Below are 25,129 nucleotides of genomic sequence, written 5' to 3' on the forward strand. Positions count from 1 at the left end.
CGGAATTTAATTATCATAGACTCAGTCAGAGCACATTGTCCACATTTCTACTTTACTGTAAGGATTTTATTATATGCCCACGTCACCGACTTTAACTGGTTTAACTCACTCTTCAGTAGGCTCTTGGCAAAATGTTTGTGATTTTATTACAGTACATATTGATGACCAATTTATTTTGATGTGGAAACACTTAGTGTTTGGTCTCTTAGAGAGGACTGTAGAGACAATCGTAATCAGGTTTATTTGATCAATTTGATTATACTAATGGCAAAGTTGTATATTCACAAATGTAAGTTTTCACGTAAAAAGCCTTGTTTTATTTCGTTTAAGAAACAAATTGAGCATTCATTTGTTCAATAAGATTCTCAATGAAGCAAAAAGCTGTGAAAACTTAAAATTGTAAAATTTTCAATATTTTTAATTAATTCTACATCAAGCACCCCCTAGTGTGCGATTGTTGTTATATCTTTGTAATATGTTTATTCGAAGATGTGTAATAATATTTCTGTTAATAAAAAAAACAAAGCCCTGGTGGGCTGGCTAAATCCCTTCCACCAGCTAAACCCCGCCTACCAGCGACATCGAAGAGCTTTTGCGTTGAATGCTGGAAGCGTCATGTGTCAAATATCTATTATTGCATTAGTGCTGGTCAGCTCTCTCTCTCGCTCTCTCTCTCTCTCTCTCTCTCTCTCTCTCTCTCTCTCTTTACCTCAACACACAACAGATCTGCCTAAAGATAATAGCATTGTCAGAAATGAGCAACAGAAGTGAAGTAGAGTCCTTACTTTATTAACCCCTCAACACTCCTGTAAACAACTGTATATTGTAGATTTATGTTGTAAATATAATTGTTCTATTTTTGGGTGAATTATATCATCCAGATTTTTGTTATGACCTCTGATACTGTTCCTTTCTTCCCAGGGATCAATAACGTGCTTTTTCTAATTAATACTTGGTTGTGATACCACGTTGTAGTTTCACATGACCGTCATTTGATTCAGCACAGCGTGCTGGTCAGGCTTGGGCCATTATCCTCCCCACAGGCAACACGGCCTTGTTGTGGTAACTCACGAGGCAGGAGAAGAGTCCTGTTCAGGCCTGACCTGTCAGCTTGAGGCTGAGGGTCAGGAAGATGTCATCTGATCAGGGTTAAACCATTTTCTTCCCTAAAAAATATGTCAGCTAACAAGCTATGATCGAAACCTTGGTTAGATTGGTACTATTGCTAGCCGCCAAGGGTCTTAGATTTTTAGAAGGCAACCGTTTCATCTTTTCATTCTTAGCTGGACATAAAAAAAACAGAATCCTTTGGTTTTGTAGAAATATTTAAATGAGTATGAAATCCCTGTCTCATTGTTCATCAGACTGTTACTACTTCAATGAATAGTAGTGAATGGTTTATGAATGTCTAAAAGGTTCAAACAAAACAAATAGATGAAATGGTTATAGTTGGTTTTATTACAGATTACAATGAATACTTTAAAATAGTTAATATGGTTGATAAGCTCACATAGGTTTTAAAAGTCTGTCCATTAACCGTAATACACATACTGAGTTTTTTTGTAAATAAGTGACTACACAACAATACATAGTTTATACTGTGAAGAAAACACTTGAAGGTTTTCATACAGGATATTTGAAACTGGATCATTATATCTATAGATAGGTACGGATATGTTAAGCTTGAGCTACAAGACAAATTGCGGGAAGAATTAGGTGAGTTGGTGAACAGTACGTGCATTTGGGGACATTAATGCATCTAAAAGCAATCAGGTCAGATCGACACCTTCTAAGGACATATGTGGATTCATCAAACATCTTCCTGTCAACTTCCAACATCTTCTGTCAGAGGTCAGAGGTTGCCAGCACCTGAGCCCTTGAGGAGCTTGGCCAGCCGCACCTCCTCCATCAGCTCCTTCAGGTATTCTATCTCCCTGGCGAGGGAGTCAGCCGTCTCCTCCAGCTCCTGGTTCCTCCTCTCCAGGTGGCTGTACTCGGCGCTCAGCGCCTCATGCTCTCCTCTCTTTTTCTGGCGGTAGCGAGTGGCTGCTGTCTTGTTCTGCTCCATCTTCTTCAGCTTCTTCTCCTTGGGGGGTCCTCCAGCTCGTGACCTCCCTTTCACACTCCCTGAGCAGCAGGAGGAGGAGGAGGGGGTGCTGGAGCAGGGCCTGGGGTAAGGGTAGGGCCTGCTTCTAGAGGCCGTGGTGGTGGCAGAGACCAGATGAGGGTTGGAGACAGAGCTGACCCTGTTGCAGTCAGACAGGAGCTGTGGCAGAGCTGCTCTGGTGGTGGTGGTTATGGAGGTGGTGGAGACTTCCTCTGTGGAGGCCAGGACGAGGACGATGCGGGGAGGGGAGAGGGAGAGGACGACCCTGGGGACCTGTAGCACCTGGTGGGGGGGCGGTGGCTTGCTGTCGCAGTCGGACACGTCCACCTCACTGCCCAGGTCCAGGGCGAACATGGGGGAGAGAGGAGGGAAGGGAGGGGACATCGGGGAGGGACCTGGGGACATGGGGGAGGGACCTGGGGACAACGGCTCAGATTTGATCTCACACTCGTCCTGGACCTCAGGGACGCAGGGAGGAGGGGAGAGGACTTCCTGTGGGGCACCCTGGGATGCAGGAGAGGGTAGGAAGGGTTCCGTGGCAGGAGGGGAGGGAAGGCTGCAGAGGGTTGGCAGGGTGGGGAGCGAGGGGATGGGGAGGGAGTCTACAGGACACTCCAGGGAGGCGAGGAGGTCGTCAGGGGAGCTGGGGGGCTCCTCAGGGCTGCAGGAGCCCACGAGAGAGTCCAAGTCAAACTCTGTCAGGTCCATTCGCTCTGCCATCCAGTCCAGGCCGTAGAAGGCATCCTCTATGGAAGAAAAAGGAGGTCATTCATCTGCACACTTCAGTTAACGGTGCAACTGAATCAACATCAGACTAGTCTGACCACACTGTGTTGTTCATGCAAAGCAGGGATGCTTAACCCTAGAGAGTCACAGCTGTGTACCCAGGTCCAGTCACGCCTGATGGTAACATTCAGCTGGGGGATAAGCTTACAACCAGGACTGAAGGTGCCCTACAAGAGGGAAACACACACAAGAGGCGCGTGTGTGTGTGTGTGTGGGGGGAATCACCTTTGCCGTCGTTTGTGCCCGAATGGGAGGGTCCCAGCTCGTCCACTGACAGCCACGGGAGGGTCAACATGTGCCCCTCGGCCTTGTCGCCCTGGAACAGCAGGGAGGGCGGAGAGGGGGGCAGGGAGTGGAGGGGGGGTGAAGAATAAGAGAAAGATGATGAGAGGGGCGACGTTCCCCCCTCGGTGAAGGATTCCTCTTCATCCAGGTGGAGGAGGGCCCCTGTGGGGTCAGCCGTGAGACAGGAAGGGCCCAACAGCAGGGCCTCCATGTCTTCCGGGCCAAACGGTGAGTTGTTGGTCAGAGTCATGGTGAATGGCTGGGTCTGTCGACTGCGTGCGGAGAGCGTCGAGAGGTTCTTTAATGCTGTCGACTACAGCAGAGCTGTTTGTTGCCACAAAAGACCTGGAAGACAGAGGGAGAAAGAACAATGTTTAATATAACTGTCAATCTGTAATTGGTTTGGGGATGGCAAGTTTAGCTTGAATCAGGTGTACTATGTATGTGGGAAACACTGCCCTCCACTGCCATAATGGTGCACTTCCAAAACTACATGTAATGAGTCATCGTAAATCCCCATGCCTCGTGACTCGACTGGCGTCAGACCAGGGTCGTTTCCACGGCAACTCATGTCTGGCTGGCCGCCCCGCCCATCACACACACTTTGTTCTCTATCCCTGAACACTTGTCACGCCGCCATTTTAAAGGTGAAGCATCACGAACCATTTTAAGTTTGCCACGATGGTACTTCAAAAATATTTCATTAAAATAACAAAAAATGCAAATACATTTGATATGTGTTCTGCCATAGATTGTTATAAACTACGTAAAACAAATGTACCATCGCGCGGAACATTACAATGTCACGCGGTATGTTGATGTCACATGTTACTGTAAATCCGAAGACTTCATTCAGTGGATTATTTAGGGTATCTATTTTCACTAATTTTACAATATTGTTCTTACATGGGTATATGTCAATGTTAAATACAATACTTATTTGAAACAATCAAGGTTAGTTTACGGCCTCGTAGGGCTGTCAAGCCCAAAATAAAAAATGGACAAATAGAAGTATACTTACGTCATTTTGACGAATATAAAGTTAAATCAGTGCACTGAGTTGATGCACTGAGGATGTTGCTGCTGGCCCGCCGCTGCACGCCTTTACACTGCCATTTCGCCCAAAGAGCGCTGTCACAGAATTAGCCTAAGCGTTAGCGATATCAGCTGGAAAGAAATGGAGTCTGTGGAGAGCAGTGGGACTATAGACCTCTCCCTAGGAAGTCTGATATCCTTCCGCCGCATGGTGTGCGTGTATCACTGCGCTTTTCGTCGTTAACGGGTTTATTTTATTATATACTACTGTGTTTAGTACAGTGTTACATTAATTACGTATATTCAATGGATTAACATTCCATTTTAAACGACCTTGATAACACATATTAGGTCTCTTATCAGAGCTAAAAAAGTGTATTTCCATGACCTCTAACATTTCATGGTCACACAGACAATTGCAGACATTAATTCCTACACACACACACACACACACACACACACACACACACACACACACACACACACACACACACACACACACACAGACACACACACACACACACACACACACAGGTACACCCACATGCACACACACACCTTCATACACTGGCCAAAAATGTGAATCTTTCCCAGACACTGCACATTTCATCAAGCTGCGCCTGTAGACCCAGAGCAAACAGGCGCAGTTGGCAGGAAAATTTGGTCTCAGTACCCCTCTTCAGCCTCTGGCCATCCTTCCCTACAAAGTACTGGTCCATGTCCTTTCTAAACATCTGGAACAGAGTGTCGGATGACAGGCTGGTGTGCGTGGTGCCAGGGGTCAGAGTGTGTGCCAGTGTGGCCAGCCTCAGAGCCTCAGGCTCCACCCCGGCGCTCTGGAGCCTGGTGACGTTGTGTCTCCTCAGCACGTCCACGCCAGCCAGGATGACGGAGACGCAGTGCTCTACGTCTGTGACGTCAGCCTTGTAGTGCCACACCACCTTCTCCACCCTCGCCCTGTCCACCATGCTGCCCTTCCTGCTGGCCTGTGCTGCCTTGGCGCCCATACCGCCGGCAGAGACCACCATGCCCGCCCCCACAGCGGTGGCGATCAGGGAGGCGCCCATGGTCACCGGTGCCAGGGCGATGCCCACAATGGCAGCCACCCCTCCCACGGCCCCTGCGGTGCCCCCGGCGATGCCCATGGTTTGGGTTTTCTTCTGGACCTTGGCCAGGCAGTCGGCAAGGCTGTTGAGGTCGGAGATGTGGCTGCGCAGAGCGTCGCTGCGTTTAATCAGGAGGTAGTTAAAGAGGCGGAAGGCTTTCTTCAAATGCAGGGTCCTCTGGTTGACTGCCCTGACAGAATTGAGGGACATATTTCAGAAATTGACCTGAGTTACTGATACAGCATGTGTGTAACCCTAACCCTTCCGAGCAGTGAACGGGACTGCACCTGACTACATCAAGTCTCTCCTGCAGCCTTACACCCCACTACGGTCTTCTTCTGACAACCGTCTGGTGGTCCCACCGCTCAAGAGCGCCCGGTCCCAACACAAGCTCTTCTCCTGTCTGGCCCCCCAATGGTGGAATCAACTCCCCACCTCCATCAGAGACACTGACTGTTTCCCCACCTTCAAAAAAGGGTCAAGACGCACTTGTTCCGGGAGTACAACGGTACATAGGAATGATTTGCTGGACCTGATGTTAGTTTCCTCCAGGAACACAATGACTCTTATTTAGGGACTTGTTGCTGTTGCTGGTTAGTTGTAACTGATTTAATTTCTTGTACTTGCTGTGAATTTTTATTGTTCCTTGCTTTTCTACAGGTACACTCATGCACTTTTGAGGTTCATGTTGTTTAATTGTAATTTGTTTAACTGCATGCTCTTATGGTTCCTCCCATAGGCACTTATTTGTTTTTTCACAATGTGTGCTCCATGTTTTGGTTACCCGCAATGTTTTTGGGGCTATCTCGTTGTTATGCACTTTTGTAAAGCTCTCTCTTGGAAGTTGCTTTGGATAAAAGTGTCTGCTAAATAAATAAATGTAATGTAAATGTGTGTGTGTTTCCTTGTTTCCTGCTCTATGCTGACACCATACAGCGACAGAGGAATGTTTTCCCTGTCTGAAAGAAAGGCACAGGCACACAGGTGATCATAATATTCACTACATATAAAGATCTACACTTCTGGAGGTTTAAAGTGGTAACAAACATGATTCAGCTTGTCAACCAGCTAGCTATTAAAATCAGGGGAGCAGCATCAGGGTGTGAAAGTGTAAAAAATATTTTTTTCCGGGAAACCCTATGGGATATTGCTTGCCTTTCTCCTCAGACCTCAGCCTGTGATTGGATGACTGACCTGCATGTATGACTGACCTGCATGTCTGCATGTATGACTGACCTGCATGTCTGCATGTATGACTGACCTGCATGTCTGCATGTATGACTGACCTGCATGTCTGCATGTATGACTGACCTGCAGCTACACCTGGATGAAAGGGGCCTGATGAGAGAGGTCTGTGTGACCCTTGGAAGTGAGATGATTCGATTGCAAAAAATTCTAGCCGAAAAAAAATCTACCCCTCAAAAAACGCAGAAATTTGATTTGCTTCCATACTAGGGTGCAGCATCCCTGTGAACGATCTAGCACGAGAACACAGCTCTAAAACATAACATCAACGAATGTTACTCACTTCCCATGGCCCTCATCCATTTCAGAAGACTTTCAAAATCCTGCAGAAGGAAGCAGAAGTTCTTCACTGTCTAAGATTCAGGTTGTAACAATGTATTTAGAGAGGAACTGTCGACTATCCACCAGGAGAGAAGCCCAGGTGAAGCCCCAGCAGACCAGCTCATACCTCCGTGTTCTCAGACTCAGCAGGGGGTGGAGGGACGCCTCTGTTCTGATAACGGGACTGTGGCTGTGACTGTTGTGTCGTCGATCCCGTTGTTGACCTGTACACACTGCTGGATGGCTGAGGTGAAATGAGAACACAAACAGTTGGTGTGACGTGCTAGTGTGTATGAGTCTGTCTGTCTCTTGCTCTGGGGTTCTCACCTGGAAGTGGTTCTCCTCAGGTAGAACGTGCAGGTAGGGGGAGTCCTTTATCTCACTGTACACTGACTCGGTATGGTAGGTCTGGTCCACGGCAGCTGGACAGGGAAGGAGCAGTCTGCTGCTTGCAGGTGGAGGTGGGGGATTGAACAGAGGTGGTGGAGGAAGAACAGGACGCACAGACGTATAGTTTCCTCTTGCATTGGCAGGCTTAGGGTACAGGAAACATGACATACTCATTAAACTCAGTACAGCTACAGACATCGTCTTTGTCGTCGTCGTCATCGTCATCTACCGCTTATCTGGGGTCAGGTCGCGGGGGCAACAACCTAAACAGGGAGGCCCAGACTTCCCTCTCCCCGGCCACTTCCACCAGCTCTTCCTGGGGGACCCCGAGGCGTTCCCAGGCCAGCCGAGAGACATAGTCCCTCCAGCGTGCCCTGGGTCTTCCCCGGGACCTCTTACCAGTGGGACGTGCCCAGAACACCTCACCAGGGAGGCGTCCAGGAGGCATCCTGATCAGATGCCCGAGCCACCTCAGCTGGCTCCTCTCGACACGGAGGAGCAGCGGTTCTACTCTGAGCCCCTCCCGGATGACCGAGCTTCTCACCCTATCTCTAAGGGAGAGCCCGGACACCCGCTTGTATTCGTGATCTCGTTCTTTCGGGCACAACCCATAGTTCGTGACCATAGGTGAGGGTAGGAACATAGATCGACTGGTAAATAGAGAGCTTCGCCTTTCGACTCAGCTCCTTCTTCACAACGACGGACCGATGCAGAGCCCGCATCACTGCGGATGCCGCACCGATGCACCTGTCGATCTCGCGCTCCATTCTGCCCTCACTCGTAAACAAGACCCAGAGATACTTGAACTCCTCCGCTTGGGTCAAGATCCCAAGAGAATCCAGTACCCCGTACTCTCGGAGCACCCCCCACATGAGCCTCCGAGGGACACGGTCGAACGCCTTTTCCAAATCCACAAAACATGTGTTGACTGGTTGGGCGAACTCCCATGTACCCTCCAGGACTCTCTGGAGGGTATAGAGCTGGTCCACTGGTGGAGCTTTTCAACCACCTCGGCGACCTCAGCCCCTGAGATAGAAGGGCCCCCCCAATGTCCCCAGACTCTGCCTCCACGTCGGAAAGCGTGACGGTGGAATTAAGGAGGTCTTCAAAGTATTCCTTCTACTGATCCAGGACGTCCCCCCATCGAGGTCAGCAGCAGAGGGGAGGTCACCATCCCCACCATATACAGTGTTGCTACAGACATACTCATTCATTTCTATATTCATGTACAATTACATCTAACCAAAGCCAGTGTTACCTTCTCAGTCCTGGTCTGGGATCTTGTGGTCTGGGCTCTACTGGGGGAGTCATGGCCAGCCTGGGCATGCAGGGGGCTGGACACAGGGCTGATAGGAACAGGAGGAGCTGGTCTCACAGGGGACAGGTAGCCTCCTGAACCCTATCAGTTATGAATCGTTTTCATACAAAGGCAAAAGGACTGTGAAATTGCCCTAAATTGTAATTACAAATTGACTTAAATATTTTGTTTCATGGGTTTAGAAGTTCTTGTAAGTATAGATTTTCCTGTGCAAGAAAGACAGAGCTGCAGAATCCTTGAGATGGGTGGAGGTGTTAGTGTCTGGTGAGCTCACCTCCAGTAGACGCTCCCTTAGAGGAGGCGGGGCTTGGTACCCTGAGGGGCAGCGGGACAACAAGGGGGAGGGGGGCAGGGCTGGACGGGGAGGGGGGGACAGCAAGGGGGAGGGGGGCAGGGCTGGACGGGGAGGGGGGGACAGCAAGGGGGAGGGGGGCAGGGCTGGACGGGGAGGGGGGGACAGCAAGGGGGAGGGGGGCAGGGCTGGACGGGGAGGGGGGGACAGCAAGGGGGAGGGGGGCAGGGCTGGACGGGGAGGGGGGGACAGCAAGGGGGAGGGGGGCAGGGCTGGACGGGGAGGGGGGGACAGCAAGGGGGAGGGGGGCAGGGCTGGACGGGGAGGGGGGGACAGCAAGGGGGAGGGGGGCAGGGCTGGACGGGGAGGGGGGGACAGCAAGGGGGAGGGGGGCAGGGCTGGACGGGGAGGGGGGGACAGCAAGGGGGAGGGGGGCAGGGCTGGACGGGGAGGGGGGGACAGCAAGGGGGAGGGGGGCAGGGCTGGACGGGGAGGGGGGGACAGCAAGGGGGAGGGGGGCAGGGCTGGACGGGGAGGGGGGGACAGCAAGGGGGAGGGGGGCAGGGCTGGACGGGGAGGGGGGGACAGCAAGGGGGAGGGGGGCAGGGCTGGACGGGGAGGGGGGGACAGCAAGGGGGAGGGGGGCAGGGCTGGACGGGGAGGGGGGGACAGCAAGGGGGAGGGGGGCAGGGCTGGACGGGGAGGGGGGGACAGCAAGGGGGAGGGGGGCAGGGCTGGACGGGGAGGGGGGGACAGCAAGGGGGAGGGGGGCAGGGCTGGACGGGGAGGGGGGGACAGCAAGGGGGAGGGGGGCAGGGCTGGACGGGGGGACCGGGGAGAACATGGAGGCCTTGTGTCTGAGGGTTGGGGAACACCAGAAACCACCAATGAAAGGTTAGTGAGTGGTGGCTGAATAAACGCAATAAACAGTTTGTGCTAAATATTCTCTATAACTCACCGTCCCACTTGTGGTCCTCATTTCATCAAAGGTATCGAGGGAATAAGCTTTGTGTAGGCCTGGGGGTGGATGTGCAGGACGAAGAGGCCTCGTCTGTGGGCTACGCTCTGTCTGAGGGCTACGCTCTGTCTGAGGGCTACGCTCTGTCTGAGGGCTACGCTCTGTCTGTGGTAGAGCTCTCTCATAAAGGGGCTGAGAAGGGGTGGAGCAGGACCGGGGAAGAGGCGGGCGGTGCTCTGGACAGAGAAGAGGAAGTGGGGACGGAGCCCTCGCACCACACACATCTGAAGACTGATGAACACATTACATTTACATTTAGTCATTTAGCCGACTCTCTTATCCAGAGCGACTTACAGTAAGTACAGGGACACAACGTCATTATTAGGTTATTTGTTGAGGAAAAGTGTTTTGACCGCTTACCTTCATATCCTGCTCATTAGACGTTTTAAGCTGACCAAAGTCCCCATTTGTAGCAGAGGAAGTGTTTTTAAAGGAAGGCACAGTCTTGGGTCGGAGTGGAGGAGGATGAACAGGACCGGGGGTCCAGGGATCTTCTGGAATATTCTGATGATCCCTCTGCAGAATCGTAAGGGGTGGTCAGCTATCATGTAAACCCAGCAGCTGGTGCAGGAGCAAGGGTTACAGGCTGATGGATGTCCATCCCCAGGGTAGGTGATAAAGGGAGCTCACCTCTGTGGATGTCTCCGTGAGAGCTGGGCTCAGAGCTCTGCTCTTGGGCTAGGGGCCTGGAGCTATGGCTGCTCTGGGGGCCTGGAACCAGGCTGCTCTGGGGGCCTGGAGCTAGGCTGCTCTGGGGCTGGGGGCCTGGAGCTAGGCTGCTCTGGGGGCCTGGAGCCAGGCTGCTCTGGGGGCCTGGAGCCAGGCTGCTCTGGGGGCCTGGAGCTAGGCTGCTCTGGGGGCCTGGAGCTAGGCTGCTCTGGGGGCCTGGAGCCAGGCTGCTCTGGGGCTGGGGGCCTGGAGCGGGGCTGCTCTGGGGGCCTGGAACGGGGCTGCTCTGGGGCTGGGAGCCTGGAGCTGGGCTGCTCTAGGGCTGGGGGCCTGGAACGGGGCTGCTCTGGGGCTGGGAGCCTGGAGCTGGGCTGCTCTGGGGCTGGGGGCCTGGAGCTAGGTTGCTCTGGGGGCCTGGAGCTAGGCTGCTCTGGGGGCCTGGAGCTATGGCTGCTCTGGGGCTGAAAGCTTGGAGCTGGAGCTGGATGATCCATGATCTAACATGATAGAGGTTCTCGTATCTTCCCTCACCTTGCTTTCTTCTGGGTCTTTAGCGGAGTCTGGCAGGTCTGTGGTCAATGACTTGACCATGTTCTTGGTCCTGAGGCGTATGGTGGGCTGGGTAGAGGTACAAGCACATCCCAACAGGTGAACATTGTCATATTTCTTTCTATGTTTGTATAACATGTTTAGTTTGTCAAATTCAAGATGCACATTTGTGTTGATTGATACTTTTAATGGGATTCTTGTGCCAAGGAAACTTTCTGGTTGTCATGGAGAACTGATTGTCCTTTTGTTGGACAGTTGCCTTAAACTGTCTGTAATGCATCTCCTTTCTTCAGACAGCAAGATGTACAAACACACACACACACACACACACAAGAGCAGCACAAATGTTTATATTGAAGGACCACTGAATTAGAACAAAAATGGAATGTAGGCCTAATACTGACTTGGTCACCTTCGACTACCTTGACAGGGAGGTGAAATGTTCCTGACATGCTGGTTTGTGTACAGATCACTGGTCTGGCCTGTTGTGTTTCTCAGAATATCTTTTCATGCCTTGTCTGAGGTATTCGATTATGCAACAGTGAGTCAACTGTGTCAGGTTGCACACTTGTATTAGTAGTTTGTTTCCTCCTAAAATACTAAAGTAGCCTATTGTTGTTTAAGAAATATAAAATATTTTAATTAAATAATCTAAACATCTCAGATGTTTTACTCTGGTTCATTAAGAACTGACTTAGCAAAAGCAATGGTCTAAAATAAAGACACATTTATTGTGGCTGAATAATCAGCAATCTTGAGTATGTCAAACCGTATAAGAATTGACCTATGTGACAAACTCAAGATTCACTCATGTATATCCACAGATCAGTTCAAATAATGAATGATACCCTACCGTTGCCATGTCTTTATCCTGCGAGTCTTAGACGGGATTTCTGTTTCCCCGCGGGTGGCCGTCCTCTTTCAGCCAGCTGAACTCTGAATAACTCTCCTGCGTTATGAAACACCAGTTGTCGAGGGGAGATGTCTTTGTGTGCTACTAATCTACCATCGCATTCCTAATGACAAGCAGTTGTGCCGGCTCCTGCTCGGGAACAAAAGATAAGAAAAAAAAATCAGAAAAAAGTTATAGCCTACGTTGAAGAGACTTTTCTTGACAGACATCCGTGTCTTCCTTCCATGACATACAATTCTGTAGCTACAAACTATTAGCCTGATATGTTAAAATGCAAATGTAATGTTTTATGAATTGTAGATTCAACATAAAGCTGTAGCGTTTGCCTTATAGTGTAGCTTTTGTGATAGGCTACATTTACATTTAGTCATTTTAGTGATAAAACAGCCAAACAATTAGTTGTAGCCTAAGTAATAGGTAATTTACAGAGGCATGCAGCCTGCAGGCCGCACAGTTTAAGTGTGAAGGTGTGACTAATAACTGTAGCCGATCTGTCACTATTCTGAATTAGCATCCATAACACTTTCTAACAGCAATCTACGGAACTTGTTTTACAGCATACAATCTAATGACTATAGCGAACTTTATCATAGATTCAGATCTCTTTGAAATAAAGGTACAGTTTGTGCAATGACTTCACTGACAGCTATTTCTGAGGTGCGTATGCTGCCTAATCTAAATTGATGAACATTTCATTAGACCAATGAGAATTTGAGATTCAAGAGTTTTGTCCAATAGGGACAGGACCAGTATAATGAAAACCGAGAGTTGGCGGAAAGTATCGAAGTGTATTCAAGGATATAGCCTATACAGATCAAGAGCGACGGTTTGGGAAGGTGGTCTTCTGTTCGGATATCAAAGTGGTTTAATGTGAAAACGAGTTAGCCATATCAAATTGGTTAACGAAAACAAAATATGTCTTTACTCAACATATGTGTAGTCACTTTCGCGTTGTTGATTGCTAACAGTGCTTCTGTGATCAGGTAAAATATTTTTAAGTGTTGTCACAGTTCTCTTTTTTTGTGAACATTCGACTATTTTCTTCGCTTCGTAAACTACGACAATATCTGTAGCAATACTTGCATTGAATAGTTGTTTTTGTTTGAAATGTTTTGGGTAATGGCTGTAGCCTAGGCTGCATTTCTTAGACGCGTTACACAAGTTAGCGTACTTAACGTTTGCCTCTTGCAACTATGACATTTAAATTGTGTACGCTATTTAAAGCTGAAGGTTTTTTGCAAATGTTTGGCTTTCCATGATAGACTGTGTACAGTTACAGCCTGCTCCTCAAAATGTAACAGAATAAACTGTTCGCGAGGCTACACATGACTCAGGAAGTGAAGAGCACATGATCTCCTGTTCACATGACTTCAATCAGTACATATCAGCTGAAAACCAAATAATACGTCTATGCTTTTACACGATATCGAAATATAATGGGACCGGTTCTTGCAAACTCTCCCACAGGATTCCCCTTCACAAGACGCGGACTGTGCGCCGCCTGATGAGCGATAATGGGATGAGTTTGGAGGAGCTCCAAGCTATGGGCAAATCCATAAGGACACAGACCCAGAACCTTCACTTGACCCCGGCTACAACCCTTGCCCCCACAACCACCACCGCCGCCCCCACAACCACCACCCCCGCCCCCACAACCACCACCCCCGCCCCCACAACCACCCCAGCCCCCCTACTACCAGTGGAGAGGCTGACAAACTTCATGGATGTACGCCTGAAAACCAATACCTTGAATTTAAACTGTAAACCTATCAGTATATGAATGAAAAGGATGACTACTTTTTAACATTTGTATGTATGTGCTTATTAATCTGACATAGTGTACTTGATGTCTGTCTCTAGGCTCAGTATTATGGGGTGATCAGCATTGGGACTCCACCCCAGGACTTCACAGTGCTGTTTGACACAGGCTCCTCCAACCTGTGGGTGCCCTCCGTCCACTGCTCCTTCCTGGACGTGGCCTGCTGTGAGTTCAGGGGCATGAGCTGTGTGTGTAGGGGTGGACACAGCAGGTGTTCCATCTAATCATGCCTAGAATGTCCTCAATGTTATTCTGTCATGGGTCCAAGTTAGTCAGTGGACAGCGTTGGAGAGACATGTCTCATGACAGCAGGCGTGTCATGCCTGACAGTGTGTCTCATGCCTGACGGTGTTCTCATGCCTGACAGTGTGTGTCATGCCTGACGGTGTATCATGCCTGACGGTGTTCTCATGCCTGACGGTGTTCTCATGCCTGACGGTGTGTTCTCTCCCCTACTCCGACAGGGCTCCACCATCGCTACAACTCCAAGAAGTCCAGCACCTACGTCCAGAACGGAACCAAGTTCTCCATCCAGTATGGCCGAGGCCGCCTGTCTGGGTTCATCAGTGGGGACACTGTTACTGTGAGTGGACACAGTAACACACACACACACACATACATGATCTCCTCTCACAGCCACGGTCCATTGTTCAGTTACATTCCTTCCACTTTAGCGCATTCAAGCAGCATATTTCATCTGTTAAACCGCTCACCAAATTAAGAGAAGAACTGCAGTACTTGACCTACTCCTTCACTGGGTCTTCTGTAGGACCTCACTAATGATGATCTAGTTTAAGAACATGACTACTGTCCCTCTGTCTTCTCATTCCCTCAGTTGGCTGGAATGGAAGTTGTAGGTCAGCAGTTTGGTGAGGCGGTGAAGCAGCCTGGCATCACGTTTGCTGTGGCACGGTTTGATGGAATCCTTGGCATGGGCTACCCCACCATATCTGTTGCCAAGGTTACCCCGGTGTTCGACACAGCTATGGCTGCCAAGCTGCTGCCTCAGAACATCTTCTCCTTCTACATCAGCAGGTGGGTGCAGCAGGTCCTGGCATCTCTAAAGGGTCCAGGTGACATTCCTAAACACCCCCAGGAAGGAGCTTGTGATTGGATAGGTTTCCATGTGTCAGGTTTCCATGTGTCAAGTTTCCATGTGTCAGGTTTCCATGTATCAGGTTTCCATGTGTCAGGTTTCCAGCTGTCAGGTTTCCATGTGTCAGGTTTCCATGTGTCAGGTTTCCATGTGTCAGGTTTCCAGCTGTCAGGTTTCCATGTGTCAGGTTTCCATGTGTCAGGTTTCCATGTGTCAGGTTTCCATGTGTCAGGTTTCCAGGTGTCAGGTTTCCAGCTGTCAGGTTTCCAGGTGTCAGGTTTCCAGGTGTCAGGTTTCCAGCTGTCAGGTTTCCAGGTGTCAGGTTTCCAGGTGTCAGGTTTCCAGGTGTCAGGTTTCCAGGTGTCAGGTTTCCAGGTGTCAGGTTTCCAGGTGTCAGGTTCAACATCTGGCAAAACCCTTCTCAGTTTGTCATCTCAAAAAAGGATGTATCACTTTGGGGACACGTAACTGTTCCCTTGGTGTGCTTACGTGTGCCTTTCTTTGTTGAAATGGAGAAGTGTGTTATGGCTTCACGTTTAGCAGGGCCTGTGTTCCTCAGCCTCATCAGTACGAGGTGCGAGAGAACAGACGAGCGTCCTAGCTCTGATGTGTGTCTGTGCTCTGCAGAGACGCCTCCTCTCCTGTAGGGGGCGAGCTGATGCTGGGGGGGTCCGACCCGCAGTACTTCAGTGGCGCGCTGCACTACGTGAACGTCACACGCAAGGCCTACTGGCAGATCCAGATGGCTGGGTGGGTCCTGCTGACGCGTACACACACCATGTGTGTCATCATGTAGCGTGTGTGTGTGTGTTAGGAGTGCAGGTGTATCATCTAGCACTGTGACTGCTTTTAACACTTCTTAATAGAAGGCTGAACACAATTATTTCATTGACTGAAGTCACTTTGGGTACAAGTGTCTAAATGACAAAAATGTAAATATTGCCTCATTGTCTTGTGATCAAAACTGACTGCAGTTATTCATATTTTTTCAGTGTTGAAGTGGGGAACCAGCTGACTTTGTGCAAGGCTGGTTGCCAGGCGATCGTTGACACGGGAACATCCCTCATCACAGGCCCTGTGGAGGAGATCCGGGCGCTGCACAAAGCTATCGGAGCGCTGCCCCTGATCATGGGAGAGGTACTGTCACACTGCCCTGGACTGCAAGCATTAAGCTCCTCCCAGCAAGCATTAAGCTCCTCCCAGCAAGCACTAAGCTCCTCCCAGCAAGCATTAAGCTCCTCCCATTCACCTGTGGGGCCCTGAGGGGGCTGGCCATGTGAAAGCAACATGGTGGTAATCTACCCTAACCCTAATCTCAGCTATTCAAAGGGGAAGTTGGAATTTTTCCCACATTCCTTAGAACTGGAAGATCCCCACTGATCGTTCAGTTCAAAGATGTTTGTGTTTGTGTGAGTCTAATGTGTTTTATTTTGCGTCTAGTATTTGATTGACTGTAAGAAGATCCCAACCCTGCCTGTGGTTTCCTTCAACCTGGGAGGGAAGATGTTCAACCTGACTGGAGAGGACTACGTGATGAAGGTAACCCAGACACGTTAGACTGTCAGGCTCTGAGAGCTCTCGCTGAACAACTGGAGCACGACCCTTCTAGGGACTGTCCACTGCTCAGTCTGTCACTTCCTGTTCACTGCTCAGTCTGTCACTTCCTGTCCACTGCTCAGTCTGTCACTTCCTGTGCCCTGCAGGAGTCCCAGATGGGGAAGTCCATCTGCCTGTCAGGCTTCATGGCCATGGACATCCCCCCCCCTGCTGGGCCCCTGTGGATCCTGGGAGACGTGTTCATCGGCCGCTACTACACTGTGTTTGACAGAGACCTGGACCGGGTGGGCTTCGCTCCGGCCAAGTAGAGACACTCCAAAGGCTGTCCTCCATTTTGTTTTCAGATCGATTTTAAACCGAGTTGACCAGCTTCAAGAGGAAGTGGTTTTAGTGTTGATCCAAAAGACACCAGGAAGTCGCCGTGGTAATGAAGTTGACAGTTAGTGCAGAATCTGTTAACTCAAAACCAAAAAGAAAAACAAGTTTGAAGGGACTTTTTGCTCAGTTTGTCTGATTTTAAGATTAGATCTTTTTCCAAATCAACAATGCTTTGTTTTTAGATTTGTGCTTTTTTGGGAGTAATTTAAAATGAGTAAAGATGTTTTAAATGAGAGCTTTTCTAATCATTGTTGGTGTGAAACCAGCTTATGAGTGTAGATGTGTGTTTCACTGTCATGTTGTTTCACAGCTTTGTCACACAGGATGGTTTAAATGTCAATGCTGAATTGGCATGTTGGAGGCTATTGTTTTTTGAAGAATACTGTTACAAGTTGACTTAAGCTTTCCGTTGTGCATTTTTTGACTGAATGCCTACATCTAACCACTGCCCACAATATCCCTCATTTACAAAATAAACATTTTGTGAGACATTTTGGTTTTGTGAGTTGATTCAGACAGAGCAACCATACTGAACATACGTCGTAGCATTTATTGGAGTTACAAAGTGCTGTGTGTACCATTCAGTTCCAGACAACTCAAATTAAATAGAAAATGAGTCACAAATAAAAAACGATACATTGCATGCAAGCACATATCTAGGCTGAGCCCCCAAGCTGGAGGAGACAGCACTTTGGGCTTCTTGACACCAACAGACAAACGTCACAAACTTGTGGCACAGTTACCTCACCAAAGTTTATATCTTTAGTCAGGTCTGTAAGCGAAGGAAGACTCCAATTTCAACACTTAAAAAAATAAAGAAAAAAACTAAGACCCACGACTGCTTCACCCTTATGAACAGCACCCTTATTAAGCACAGTGTGTTGTATTCTTTGCAAACATAAATACTCTTTTTTTTGGTTACAAATGTACAATAAATACAAAAATACTAACACGTCTCCACGACTAGAATTGTTTCGTAATTGTTGTGGTATTGAGACAACAGGCCCAGTATTCCTCATCCTACGGCTTGTAACAGGCCCAGTATTCCTCATCCTACGGCTTGTAACAGGCCCAGTATTCCTCATCCTACGGCTTGAGTAACATCCTAAACGTATTCGAGGGGATTGCCTGTATAATGATTAACCCTACGTAGGAGAGCGAGAGGTCCAGGTTTGACCAGCTGAAGGGACGACACGTCGACACAACCTGCTTCAGTAACCATCATCCAAGCAGCTGGCCAGCGTCCCAGACAACACTAGATGAACACCTTCACGTCCTCCCAGGTTGGACAGCAAACCTTCCGTCCTCACTTACTAGATGAGCCGCCAGTGTAGACTGAGCTAGCAGAAACCCACCTCCCCTTTAGTGTCGTATACACACACTTACACAAGCTGGCAAACTGACAGGAGATCAATGAAGCATGTGACTCTGTTGAAGCTCCTGCAGATCAGGGTCTCCTCACTGACCTCTGGAACCACACGTTCAAATATATTGGACTCAGATGCATATTCTTAAAAGGATCTATCCTTCTGTTAACAGGAGGAGATAATATCATTGGCATTCACAATCCTAACGCTGCGCCCCATGAGCTCTGGTCAGATCAGGAAGTGAGTTCTTTAGTAAACTTGATGTCCCAATTGTTTTGCAACAATGTTGCACCTTGCCATCAAGGAACCACCCAATCAGCACCCTGATCACGACCTCCTTTTGCAACTCTGTTGATAAACAGCTTAGTGTCTTATTGATGTTGCACATCTTAAAATCAAGACAATTACATGGGTGAAGAGTTTTGAAAAACACAATGTTAGAACTTTGATGAAGATGCCATGTTCAATTTTCTGTTGTATAACAACCAGGTATGCATATATAAACCTTTAAACATGACATCTGACATTAGAACTAGACAGCACAGAGCTTTAGGGTAAGAGACATCAGGGTACTCATGCAAACAGGATACAGCCCTAAACAGACTACGTTTAACAACTCTTTCATCCAACTTTTAGATCAAGGACTTTTCTGCTGCTCGCAAATCACCAGCTTCAGCAGACTCATAGTTCGTTTAGTCACCATGACGACCCCTCCACTCTGGGAGACTGAAGCCTAACTGGTGTTTTTTTGTAAAGCAGGGAAAATAATGATTTAACAGGGCTGAACAGAGACTTTGTTCTTCTTTTAACTCAGAAATGTCTCAAGAGACTCTACATAACTATAGTCAAATAAATGAGCATAAGATTACTCTCTAATCTTATGGTCAAATATTTGCTTTCCTGGTGACCCACAAGAGCATCATATTCTGTTCATCCTTTCACACAGTGCTGAGGGGCAGACAGGGCCATGTTCATCCTTTCACACAGTGCTGAGGGGCAGACAGGGCCATGTTCATCCTTTCACACAGTGCTGAGGGGCAGACAGGTCCATGTTCATCCTTTCACACAGTGCTGAGGGGCAGACAGGGCCATGTTCATCCTTTCACACAGTGCTGAGGGGCAGACAGGGCCATGTTCATCCTTTCACACAGTGCTGAGGGGCAGACAGGGCCATGTTCATCCTTTCACACAGTGCTGAGGGGCAGACAGGGCCATGTTCATCCTTTCACACAGTGCTGAGGGGCAGACAGGGCCATGTTCATCCTTTCACACAGTGCTGAGGGGCAGACAGGGCCATGTTCATCCTTTCACACAGTGCTGAGGGGCACACAGGGTCATGCAGCAGGAACAGGTCTAACCTGTCCACAGTTGTAGGGTTTGTGTTGTTGACTAATAATCATAAATCCAAAAACATGAAGCGTTAAGCTCACATCGTATGGTTGGGCCACATGTCGGTTGTCTGTCTGTTGATGAAGACGATGTTTCACAGGCAAGGCTAACATTCCCTCCACAACTTCAGTGTTTGAAATCACTCGTAACCAATCGTGACCAAATTACTTAAAAAAGACTCAAGTGGATTTCCATCCACTCATAAATTAACATTAAATATCATCTTTATTTCATTCCAGATTAGTTATATGTGTGTGTCACCCTGTTTTACAATCACCAACTTAAACAAACAAACAAACAGCACCAAACGAAACAGCCTGTGTGAACCAGAGGGTTTTTGTTGACCAAAAGAGGCGTGACCTGGACTGGGCTGAGGTTAGACCGGTTTGTAGATCTTCAGATATGGCTGAACACAGCAACACCAGGTGCTGCTGCTGTCACACACAGGTGAATACAAAAGCAAAAAGCCCCAGAGCTAGTCTAGAGATCCTGCCGTCCGTCTGCAGGACAGTCCGGAGCCTTCCTTCTGGACAGCTTGTGATGATGTGCTCGGATACATGTCCACGTTGCATCACACACCACCTCAGGTGCGCTCTTGGTTGCCGTGGCAGGTCGTCATGGCGGCCCGGCAGTCCTGAGCAGGTCCTCCGGGTCCGAGAGTGCGCAGTAGAGGGTGTACCCCAGCTCGTCCACCTCCTGGGGCGTGAGCTCGCAGAACAGGTCCACCCTGGGGACCAGAGCGCAGGGCAGCCGCCCAGCCTCCAGGTGGCCCACTAACGAGCGGAGCAGCTGCAGGAAGCGGTCAGCCAGTGCCTCCTGGGTCCAGTCGCCCTCCTTCTCGCTCAGCAGCAGGATGGTGTTGGTGAGCTGGCTGGCGGTGAGGCGTGACAGGGCGGGGTTCAGCTTGCACACGGCCTTGGCCACCTTGAGGCAGGTGCAGCGGCAGCCTCCGTCCTCCTGGTCCAGCGCCCGCAGCCGCGCCGTCTCCGCCACGCGGAAGCTCTGCCTCCACAGGTTGTCGTGGCGCTCAGCCATCATGCGGTGGGGCTTGGCGATCAGCGAGGCTCCGTCCTCCATCACCAACAGCGGCAGGAAGTCCACGTACAGCCGGCGGTCTGTCTCGTACTGCACCTCCAGCGTCAGGGTCTCAGACGGCACCACCGGCCGGATCACGTAGTCCAGAACACTCCCGATGGCTGGCCAGTTGATGGATCCAGCCACCAGCTTGTCGAACAGCTCCAGGACAGACTTGGGGGAGAGGTAACCCCCCACCATGCAGCGGTCCCAGTAGCTGCTCCCCCGGGGGAAGTACTCCAGGTTCTCCCTGCGGAGCAGCCAGAACCCTGGGATGTTCATGATGGTGTCCTCCCCAGGCACTGACGACCACAGGTTCTTCTCCAGCACCAGGGGCACCATCAGCTGGGCGTGGTCTGCTGTCACCACCTGGGCAGGGGAGGGGGGAGGGGCATACATACTCAATGGAGCCGCACAGAAAGGGAGTACACTTTTATAATGTACTACAAATTAATCGAGGGAAAATTACACTGAAAGAGAATTGCATGGCCTTTTGTAGAATGACCTCATCTTTCCCTTCCCTTTACCCCTTCATCCATGCATCCCCTTCATGCCCCTCTACAGAACATCCATCCTTCACACCCTCCCTCCCACCCTCCCCCCCTCCCCTCCTCCCCCCTGTGCTCACCTGCAGGTCGTCGTACAGACTCCCGCTCAGGTACATCTCCCGGAGGGGCATGTCAGGCAGCTTAGCGTGGAGGAAGACCCTGAGCTCAGCACAGATGTCCAGAGCTGCCCTCCGTGCGGCCACCTGCTCCTCTGCAGGGATGGCCACCCGCTCCTGGTGGAACTCCCACAGACGCTCCTGCAGCGACAGACGCATCCGCGCTCGCAGCATGTCCGTCTGGCCGGCCGCTCCGCGCCCCGCCGCCCTCCGCATGCAGTCTGGGGAGGTCAGCACGGGTCAGGGGGGCTGGGTGTGGGGAGGGGAGATACTAGATAACCAGTTCACCTTCAGAAAGTTGAAGGTCTACCATGTGTTTGTTCCCCCCAATCACTAATGTGCTCTGAGGACTGTGCTGATCAGCAGGTGTGGTCAGGTGATCAGCAGGTGTGGTCATGTGATCAGCAGGTGTGGTCAGGTGATCAGCAGGTGTGGTCATGTGATCAGCAGGTGTGGTCATGTGATCAGCAGGTGTGATCAGCAGGTGTGGTCATGTGATCAGCAGGTGTGGTCAGGTGATCAGCAGGTGTGGTCATGTGATCAGCAGGTGTGGTCAGGTGATCAGCAGGTGTGGTCATGTGATCAGCAGGTGTGGTCAGGTGATCAGCAGGTGTGGTCATGTGATCAGCAGGCACAGGGAGGAACAGGCACATACAGACTTCTGTCTGAAGCTCAACTTAAACACCTCTGCTTATGTTACTTTACACCTCGTCACAACAGCAAGACTGGAGCTCACTACTGGCTACCCTAGTCAGCCGGCTGGGTTTACTAGACTACAGTCCACAACTATGTGAAAACTACAACAACTTCAGACTACAACGACCTCAGACAGTCAGCAAAATCACTCACTGTACAGGAAGTACAGCAATCCACGGAACAGCCTGTCTGTCAACAGAGGGTCAACCATCAAGGAACAGATTACACAGGAGTCTATTACAAGTGTCTGCCTATCCTAGGCCCTCCAAGTGCAGTCCTTGATCAGGTCCTAGCTGTGTGGATGGTGCTGATGATGATGTGTTCCAGACGTACGTGTGTGGAGTGTAGTGCTGTGACAGTGACGGTCCAGACAGCTCTGAAGCCGTATCAGCCGTATCACCTGGTTCAGATGATTGGGAGGAGGTGGGCAGGGACTGGAGGGAGCGGCTCACTGTCGACTTCATGTCCTGGTTCAGTACCCTTGGAGACGAGCCCATCCAACTTGGCTCCTCCCAGCTCCTCTTCCCTGATTGGTCCATCTTGGTGGGGCTGGTGGGGGCACTGATGGCTCGATCATACATCTGAAACATGGAACATAAAGCTCAGCTGAACGGAGGGATGGGACAGAGTTCCGTAATCACATTTATAAAAACTAAAACTTCCCCATGTGTCACATTGTTGCGTTGAAATAGACTAATTGCCACCGTGAGCATGTTTCTTGTCCTGTGCTACTCACTCGTTTGACTGCTAGTGTTGCTATGCCCAGCATGGCTGCACCTCCAACGCCCAGCACCAGCTTGGCGTTAGACAGCATGAAGTCGATGGCGCCGCCTATCCCGTTGTCGTCCTTCTTTCCTTTGCGGTCGCCGTTCACCCCAGCCATCTCTGCTTCTCTATGGAGATGGAACGCCCACAGGGGGAGACAAGGCTTGGTGAAACATGGTCAATGTGGAATCGTGTGTGGTAGCAATGGATAATGATATTGTAAAATAGCATCTGTTCACTAATAAAAGGGAAATTAATACATTAAATGACATTAATAATCATGTGTTTTACAGACGCTTTTATCAAAGCGACCTCTGGCTTCACAGATCTCGAAGTAAACAAGACGACTAAGGTCTGAATTCCAGAACTGATTGAACGTCAATAGACAATCCCAGTTTGATCTAGGACAGGCGTAATCTGTGTCTGCAAGACCAGGACACATACCTGATTAAATGGTTTGATTTCAAATGCTCTTGGTTGCGACAGACGTGCTCTCCGCCCCCCCGCTACACCAGCCCCCCCCCCGCTACACCAGGTCCCCCCGCTACACCAGGCCCCCCCGCTACACCAGGCCCCCCAGACGGCTGCTGAGGAAGAACTGGCCCCTCTTCAAAGCGTCCTCCTTGGCGGTGGGCGCCGTCAGTGCCTGGCAACGGCGGAACTCGCGGGCCACGGCACGCTGGTAGTAGTTGCGGTCAGTGTGCTGAAGATGGCGCCCTGCACGGAGCAGAGCCCGGTACAGGTCCAGCACCGCACTGCGAGACCAGCCGCCCATCAGGGCCGACACATGGAGAGGGGAGGAGTCCCTGGCTCCTGGGGGGGGGGGGGGGGGAAGTTACATGTTTCATGTATTATTTCAGAAGATGCTAACATACATACAGGGGGGACTAGGGCCTGAAGAGTACAGCAGGAAATCAGACCGCTGAGTTGTTGGAAACAAAGTCAAGAGAGACAAACAGGGAGAAGGAAGGAGAAGAGAATGAGTAGTTTAAAGAAGTACAGATGGAGAGAGAGACAGAGAGTGTGTATGAGAGAGAGAGAGAGAGAGAGAGAGAGAGAGAGAGAGAGAGAGAGAGAGAGAGAGAGAGGAAATTAATCTACTATTAATTTAATATATGTTTTTATCTTGATCCATTCAAACCTGCAACCTCATGATCTGCAGTCAAATGCTCTACCACTGCTCTATATTCAATACATACCAATGTACAAATACAAATGTATTTTGCATTTTTACATCATATTATATATTCTGAATAAGTAGCCTTGATTGTACCCACCATTTCAAGCATTGATTCAAATGAATAGCAGTGATGTTTGTTTTTTATTTAATTGAGAGACGGAATATGCTCAAGAATAAACGAAGATTCCTGACAACTGAAGGATATCCACAGAGATCTATTGAACTAGGCAGCTGTATGATAGGCAAAAAGCACAACAAATTACCCATCTACCTGTGTCTTTCACTAAATGAACCAAATTGCCAAATATAATTTCTCAAGTTTGGTTACAATTGGACTATTAACAAATATCCACTTAACAAAGCAAGCATTGTTCAAGCTTGCTCATCTCATAACAAAGAAGCAGATGATTCAGACACTAATATATGAAGTAATATGTTAATTTGTCTGGACCAAGGATTTTAACTTGAATACTCGGAACGTTTGTTCTGAGTTGCCTACTAACAACTTCTTAGCTAAGAAGATCCACCAAATCGACAGAGAAGTCGCAAAACAATATATTTGGCAGCACTAATGTCAAAAGGCTACTAAGGCTAGCTAGCGTAGCCCACGGTAGGCAAATTAGCTACTAACCAGTTATGTGGCCTTGAGTACCAGTGCAGTGAGTACTATAGCTACAGATATACACCAAATATACTTGGATATCAGTGTCACTTTCATTCGGAGAAATGGTTGGCGAGTTTTGATTTGACCACTTGGCGTGTGTTAGCCTAGCTTACAGCAAGTTAGCGAGTTAGCCGGTTAGCTTCCAGAATAATCAATGCTAGGCTACAGATCAACACTTTTGGATCCGCTAGCTACTGTAGTGCTACGCACAATCAACATGTACAGTTAGAATTTACAAGCTTTGCCAAGAACAAGCAGCTGACTTACGTTTCAAAAACTGTTTCAAATATTTGTCCTTAGCCACCAGAAGAAGCAACTCACTCACGCCGGGGTCAACATGTATCCCGGAAGTTAATGACGAAATATTTTCACACCTGTTGTTAGTACATCCGGTGTAAGAAACTCAAATGAGTCTGAACGTGACATGTCAAGTAAATAAATTATAT

At 49.4% G+C, this 25,129-nt stretch overlaps 5 protein-coding genes across 7 annotated transcripts; 1 reads left to right on the forward strand and 4 right to left on the reverse strand.

Moving 5' to 3' along the window:
• Positions 1-1,437: 1,437 nt before the first annotated feature.
• Positions 1,438-4,359, reverse strand: atf4b (activating transcription factor 4b). Its single transcript, XM_047038243.1, has 3 exons — positions 4,200-4,359; positions 3,119-3,523; positions 1,438-2,853 (listed from the first exon to the last, which is right to left on the reverse strand). The coding sequence occupies exons 2-3, from the start codon at positions 3,426-3,428 to the stop codon at positions 1,853-1,855; spliced, it is 1,311 nt and encodes a 436-aa protein (XP_046894199.1). The 5' UTR covers positions 3,429-3,523; positions 4,200-4,359; the 3' UTR covers positions 1,438-1,852.
• Positions 4,360-4,444: 85 nt separating this feature from the next.
• LOC124479479 lies at positions 4,445-12,688 on the reverse strand. 3 transcript variants are annotated; one of them, XM_047038235.1, is made up of 10 exons: positions 11,975-12,688; positions 11,305-11,408; positions 11,104-11,190; positions 10,264-10,419; positions 9,844-10,134; positions 7,213-7,419; positions 7,013-7,129; positions 6,848-6,887; positions 6,224-6,278; positions 4,445-5,509 (listed from the first exon to the last, which is right to left on the reverse strand). In XM_047038235.1, exons 3-10 carry the CDS (start codon positions 11,161-11,163, stop codon positions 4,774-4,776), a joined length of 1,662 nt encoding a protein of 553 aa, XP_046894191.1. In that variant the 5' UTR covers positions 11,164-11,190; positions 11,305-11,408; positions 11,975-12,688; the 3' UTR covers positions 4,445-4,773. The 3 variants fall into 3 exon arrangements, with proteins under 3 accessions (XP_046894191.1, XP_046894190.1, XP_046894192.1); XM_047038234.1 differs by lacking the exon at positions 11,305-11,408; XM_047038236.1 differs by lacking the exons at positions 6,224-6,278; positions 11,305-11,408 and having other exon boundaries at positions 4,445-5,504.
• Positions 12,689-12,787: 99 nt separating this feature from the next.
• On the forward strand, positions 12,788-17,373 carry napsa (napsin A aspartic peptidase). Its single transcript, XM_047038244.1, has 9 exons — positions 12,788-13,017; positions 13,502-13,760; positions 13,895-14,018; positions 14,318-14,436; positions 14,689-14,888; positions 15,577-15,699; positions 15,942-16,086; positions 16,390-16,488; positions 16,653-17,373. The coding sequence occupies exons 1-9, from the start codon at positions 12,950-12,952 to the stop codon at positions 16,812-16,814; spliced, it is 1,299 nt and encodes a 432-aa protein (XP_046894200.1). The 5' UTR covers positions 12,788-12,949; the 3' UTR covers positions 16,815-17,373.
• A 40-nt stretch (positions 17,374-17,413) lies between these two features.
• Positions 17,414-23,366, reverse strand: mief1 (mitochondrial elongation factor 1). Its single transcript, XM_047038242.1, has 5 exons — positions 23,284-23,366; positions 22,811-22,967; positions 22,475-22,655; positions 21,343-21,599; positions 17,414-21,083 (listed from the first exon to the last, which is right to left on the reverse strand). The coding sequence occupies exons 2-5, from the start codon at positions 22,955-22,957 to the stop codon at positions 20,256-20,258; spliced, it is 1,413 nt and encodes a 470-aa protein (XP_046894198.1). The 5' UTR covers positions 22,958-22,967; positions 23,284-23,366; the 3' UTR covers positions 17,414-20,255.
• A 5-nt stretch (positions 23,367-23,371) lies between these two features.
• LOC124479486 (MIEF1 upstream open reading frame protein-like) lies at positions 23,372-25,026 on the reverse strand. The gene is made up of 2 exons (XM_047038246.1): positions 24,951-25,026; positions 23,372-23,652 (listed from the first exon to the last, which is right to left on the reverse strand). Exon 2 carries the CDS (start codon positions 23,612-23,614, stop codon positions 23,402-23,404), a length of 213 nt encoding a protein of 70 aa, XP_046894202.1. The 5' UTR covers positions 23,615-23,652; positions 24,951-25,026; the 3' UTR covers positions 23,372-23,401.
• Between the last annotated feature and the right edge of the window lie 103 nt (positions 25,027-25,129).

This window comes from Hypomesus transpacificus, chromosome 17 (genome assembly GCF_021917145.1).
Source record: "Hypomesus transpacificus isolate Combined female chromosome 17, fHypTra1, whole genome shotgun sequence".
NCBI classification, from domain to species: Eukaryota; Metazoa; Chordata; class Actinopteri; order Osmeriformes; family Osmeridae; genus Hypomesus; species Hypomesus transpacificus.

What these genes read in the sequence shown, in the direction of transcription:
- atf4b (XM_047038243.1), bottom strand. Translation starts at nt 3,428, where the DNA reads ATGACTCTGACCAACAACTCACCGTTTGGCCCGGAAGACATGGAGGCC. An exon ending in GGGCACAAACGACGGCAAAG is followed by an intron (nt 2,854 to 3,118) that starts GTGATTCCCCCC and finishes TTTCTTCCATAG; the next exon opens with AGGATGCCTTCTACGGCCTG.
- LOC124479479 (XM_047038234.1), bottom strand. An exon ending in TGAGGACCACAAGTGGGACG is followed by an intron (nt 7,420 to 9,843) that starts GTGAGTTATAGA and finishes CTGTACCCTAAG; the next exon opens with CCTGCCAATGCAAGAGGAAA. An exon ending in ATGGATGAGGGCCATGGGAA is followed by an intron (nt 6,279 to 6,847) that starts GTGAGTAACATT and finishes CCTTTCTTTCAG; the next exon opens with ACAGGGAAAACATTCCTCTG.
- mief1 (XM_047038242.1), bottom strand. Translation starts at nt 22,957, where the DNA reads ATGGCTGGGGTGAACGGCGACCGCAAAGGAAAGAAGGACGACAACGGG. An exon ending in CAACACTAGCAGTCAAACGA is followed by an intron (nt 22,656 to 22,810) that starts GTGAGTAGCACA and finishes TCCATGTTTCAG; the next exon opens with ATGTATGATCGAGCCATCAG. An exon ending in GTCTGTACGACGACCTGCAG is followed by an intron (nt 21,084 to 21,342) that starts GTGAGCACAGGG and finishes TCCCCTGCCCAG; the next exon opens with GTGGTGACAGCAGACCACGC.
- LOC124479486 (XM_047038246.1), bottom strand. Translation starts at nt 23,614, where the DNA reads ATGGGCGGCTGGTCTCGCAGTGCGGTGCTGGACCTGTACCGGGCTCTG.
- napsa (XM_047038244.1), top strand. Translation starts at nt 12,950, where the DNA reads ATGTCTTTACTCAACATATGTGTAGTCACTTTCGCGTTGTTGATTGCT. An exon ending in TCAGTGGGGACACTGTTACT is followed by an intron (nt 14,437 to 14,688) that starts GTGAGTGGACAC and finishes TCATTCCCTCAG; the next exon opens with TTGGCTGGAATGGAAGTTGT. An exon ending in GAGAGGACTACGTGATGAAG is followed by an intron (nt 16,489 to 16,652) that starts GTAACCCAGACA and finishes TGTGCCCTGCAG; the next exon opens with GAGTCCCAGATGGGGAAGTC.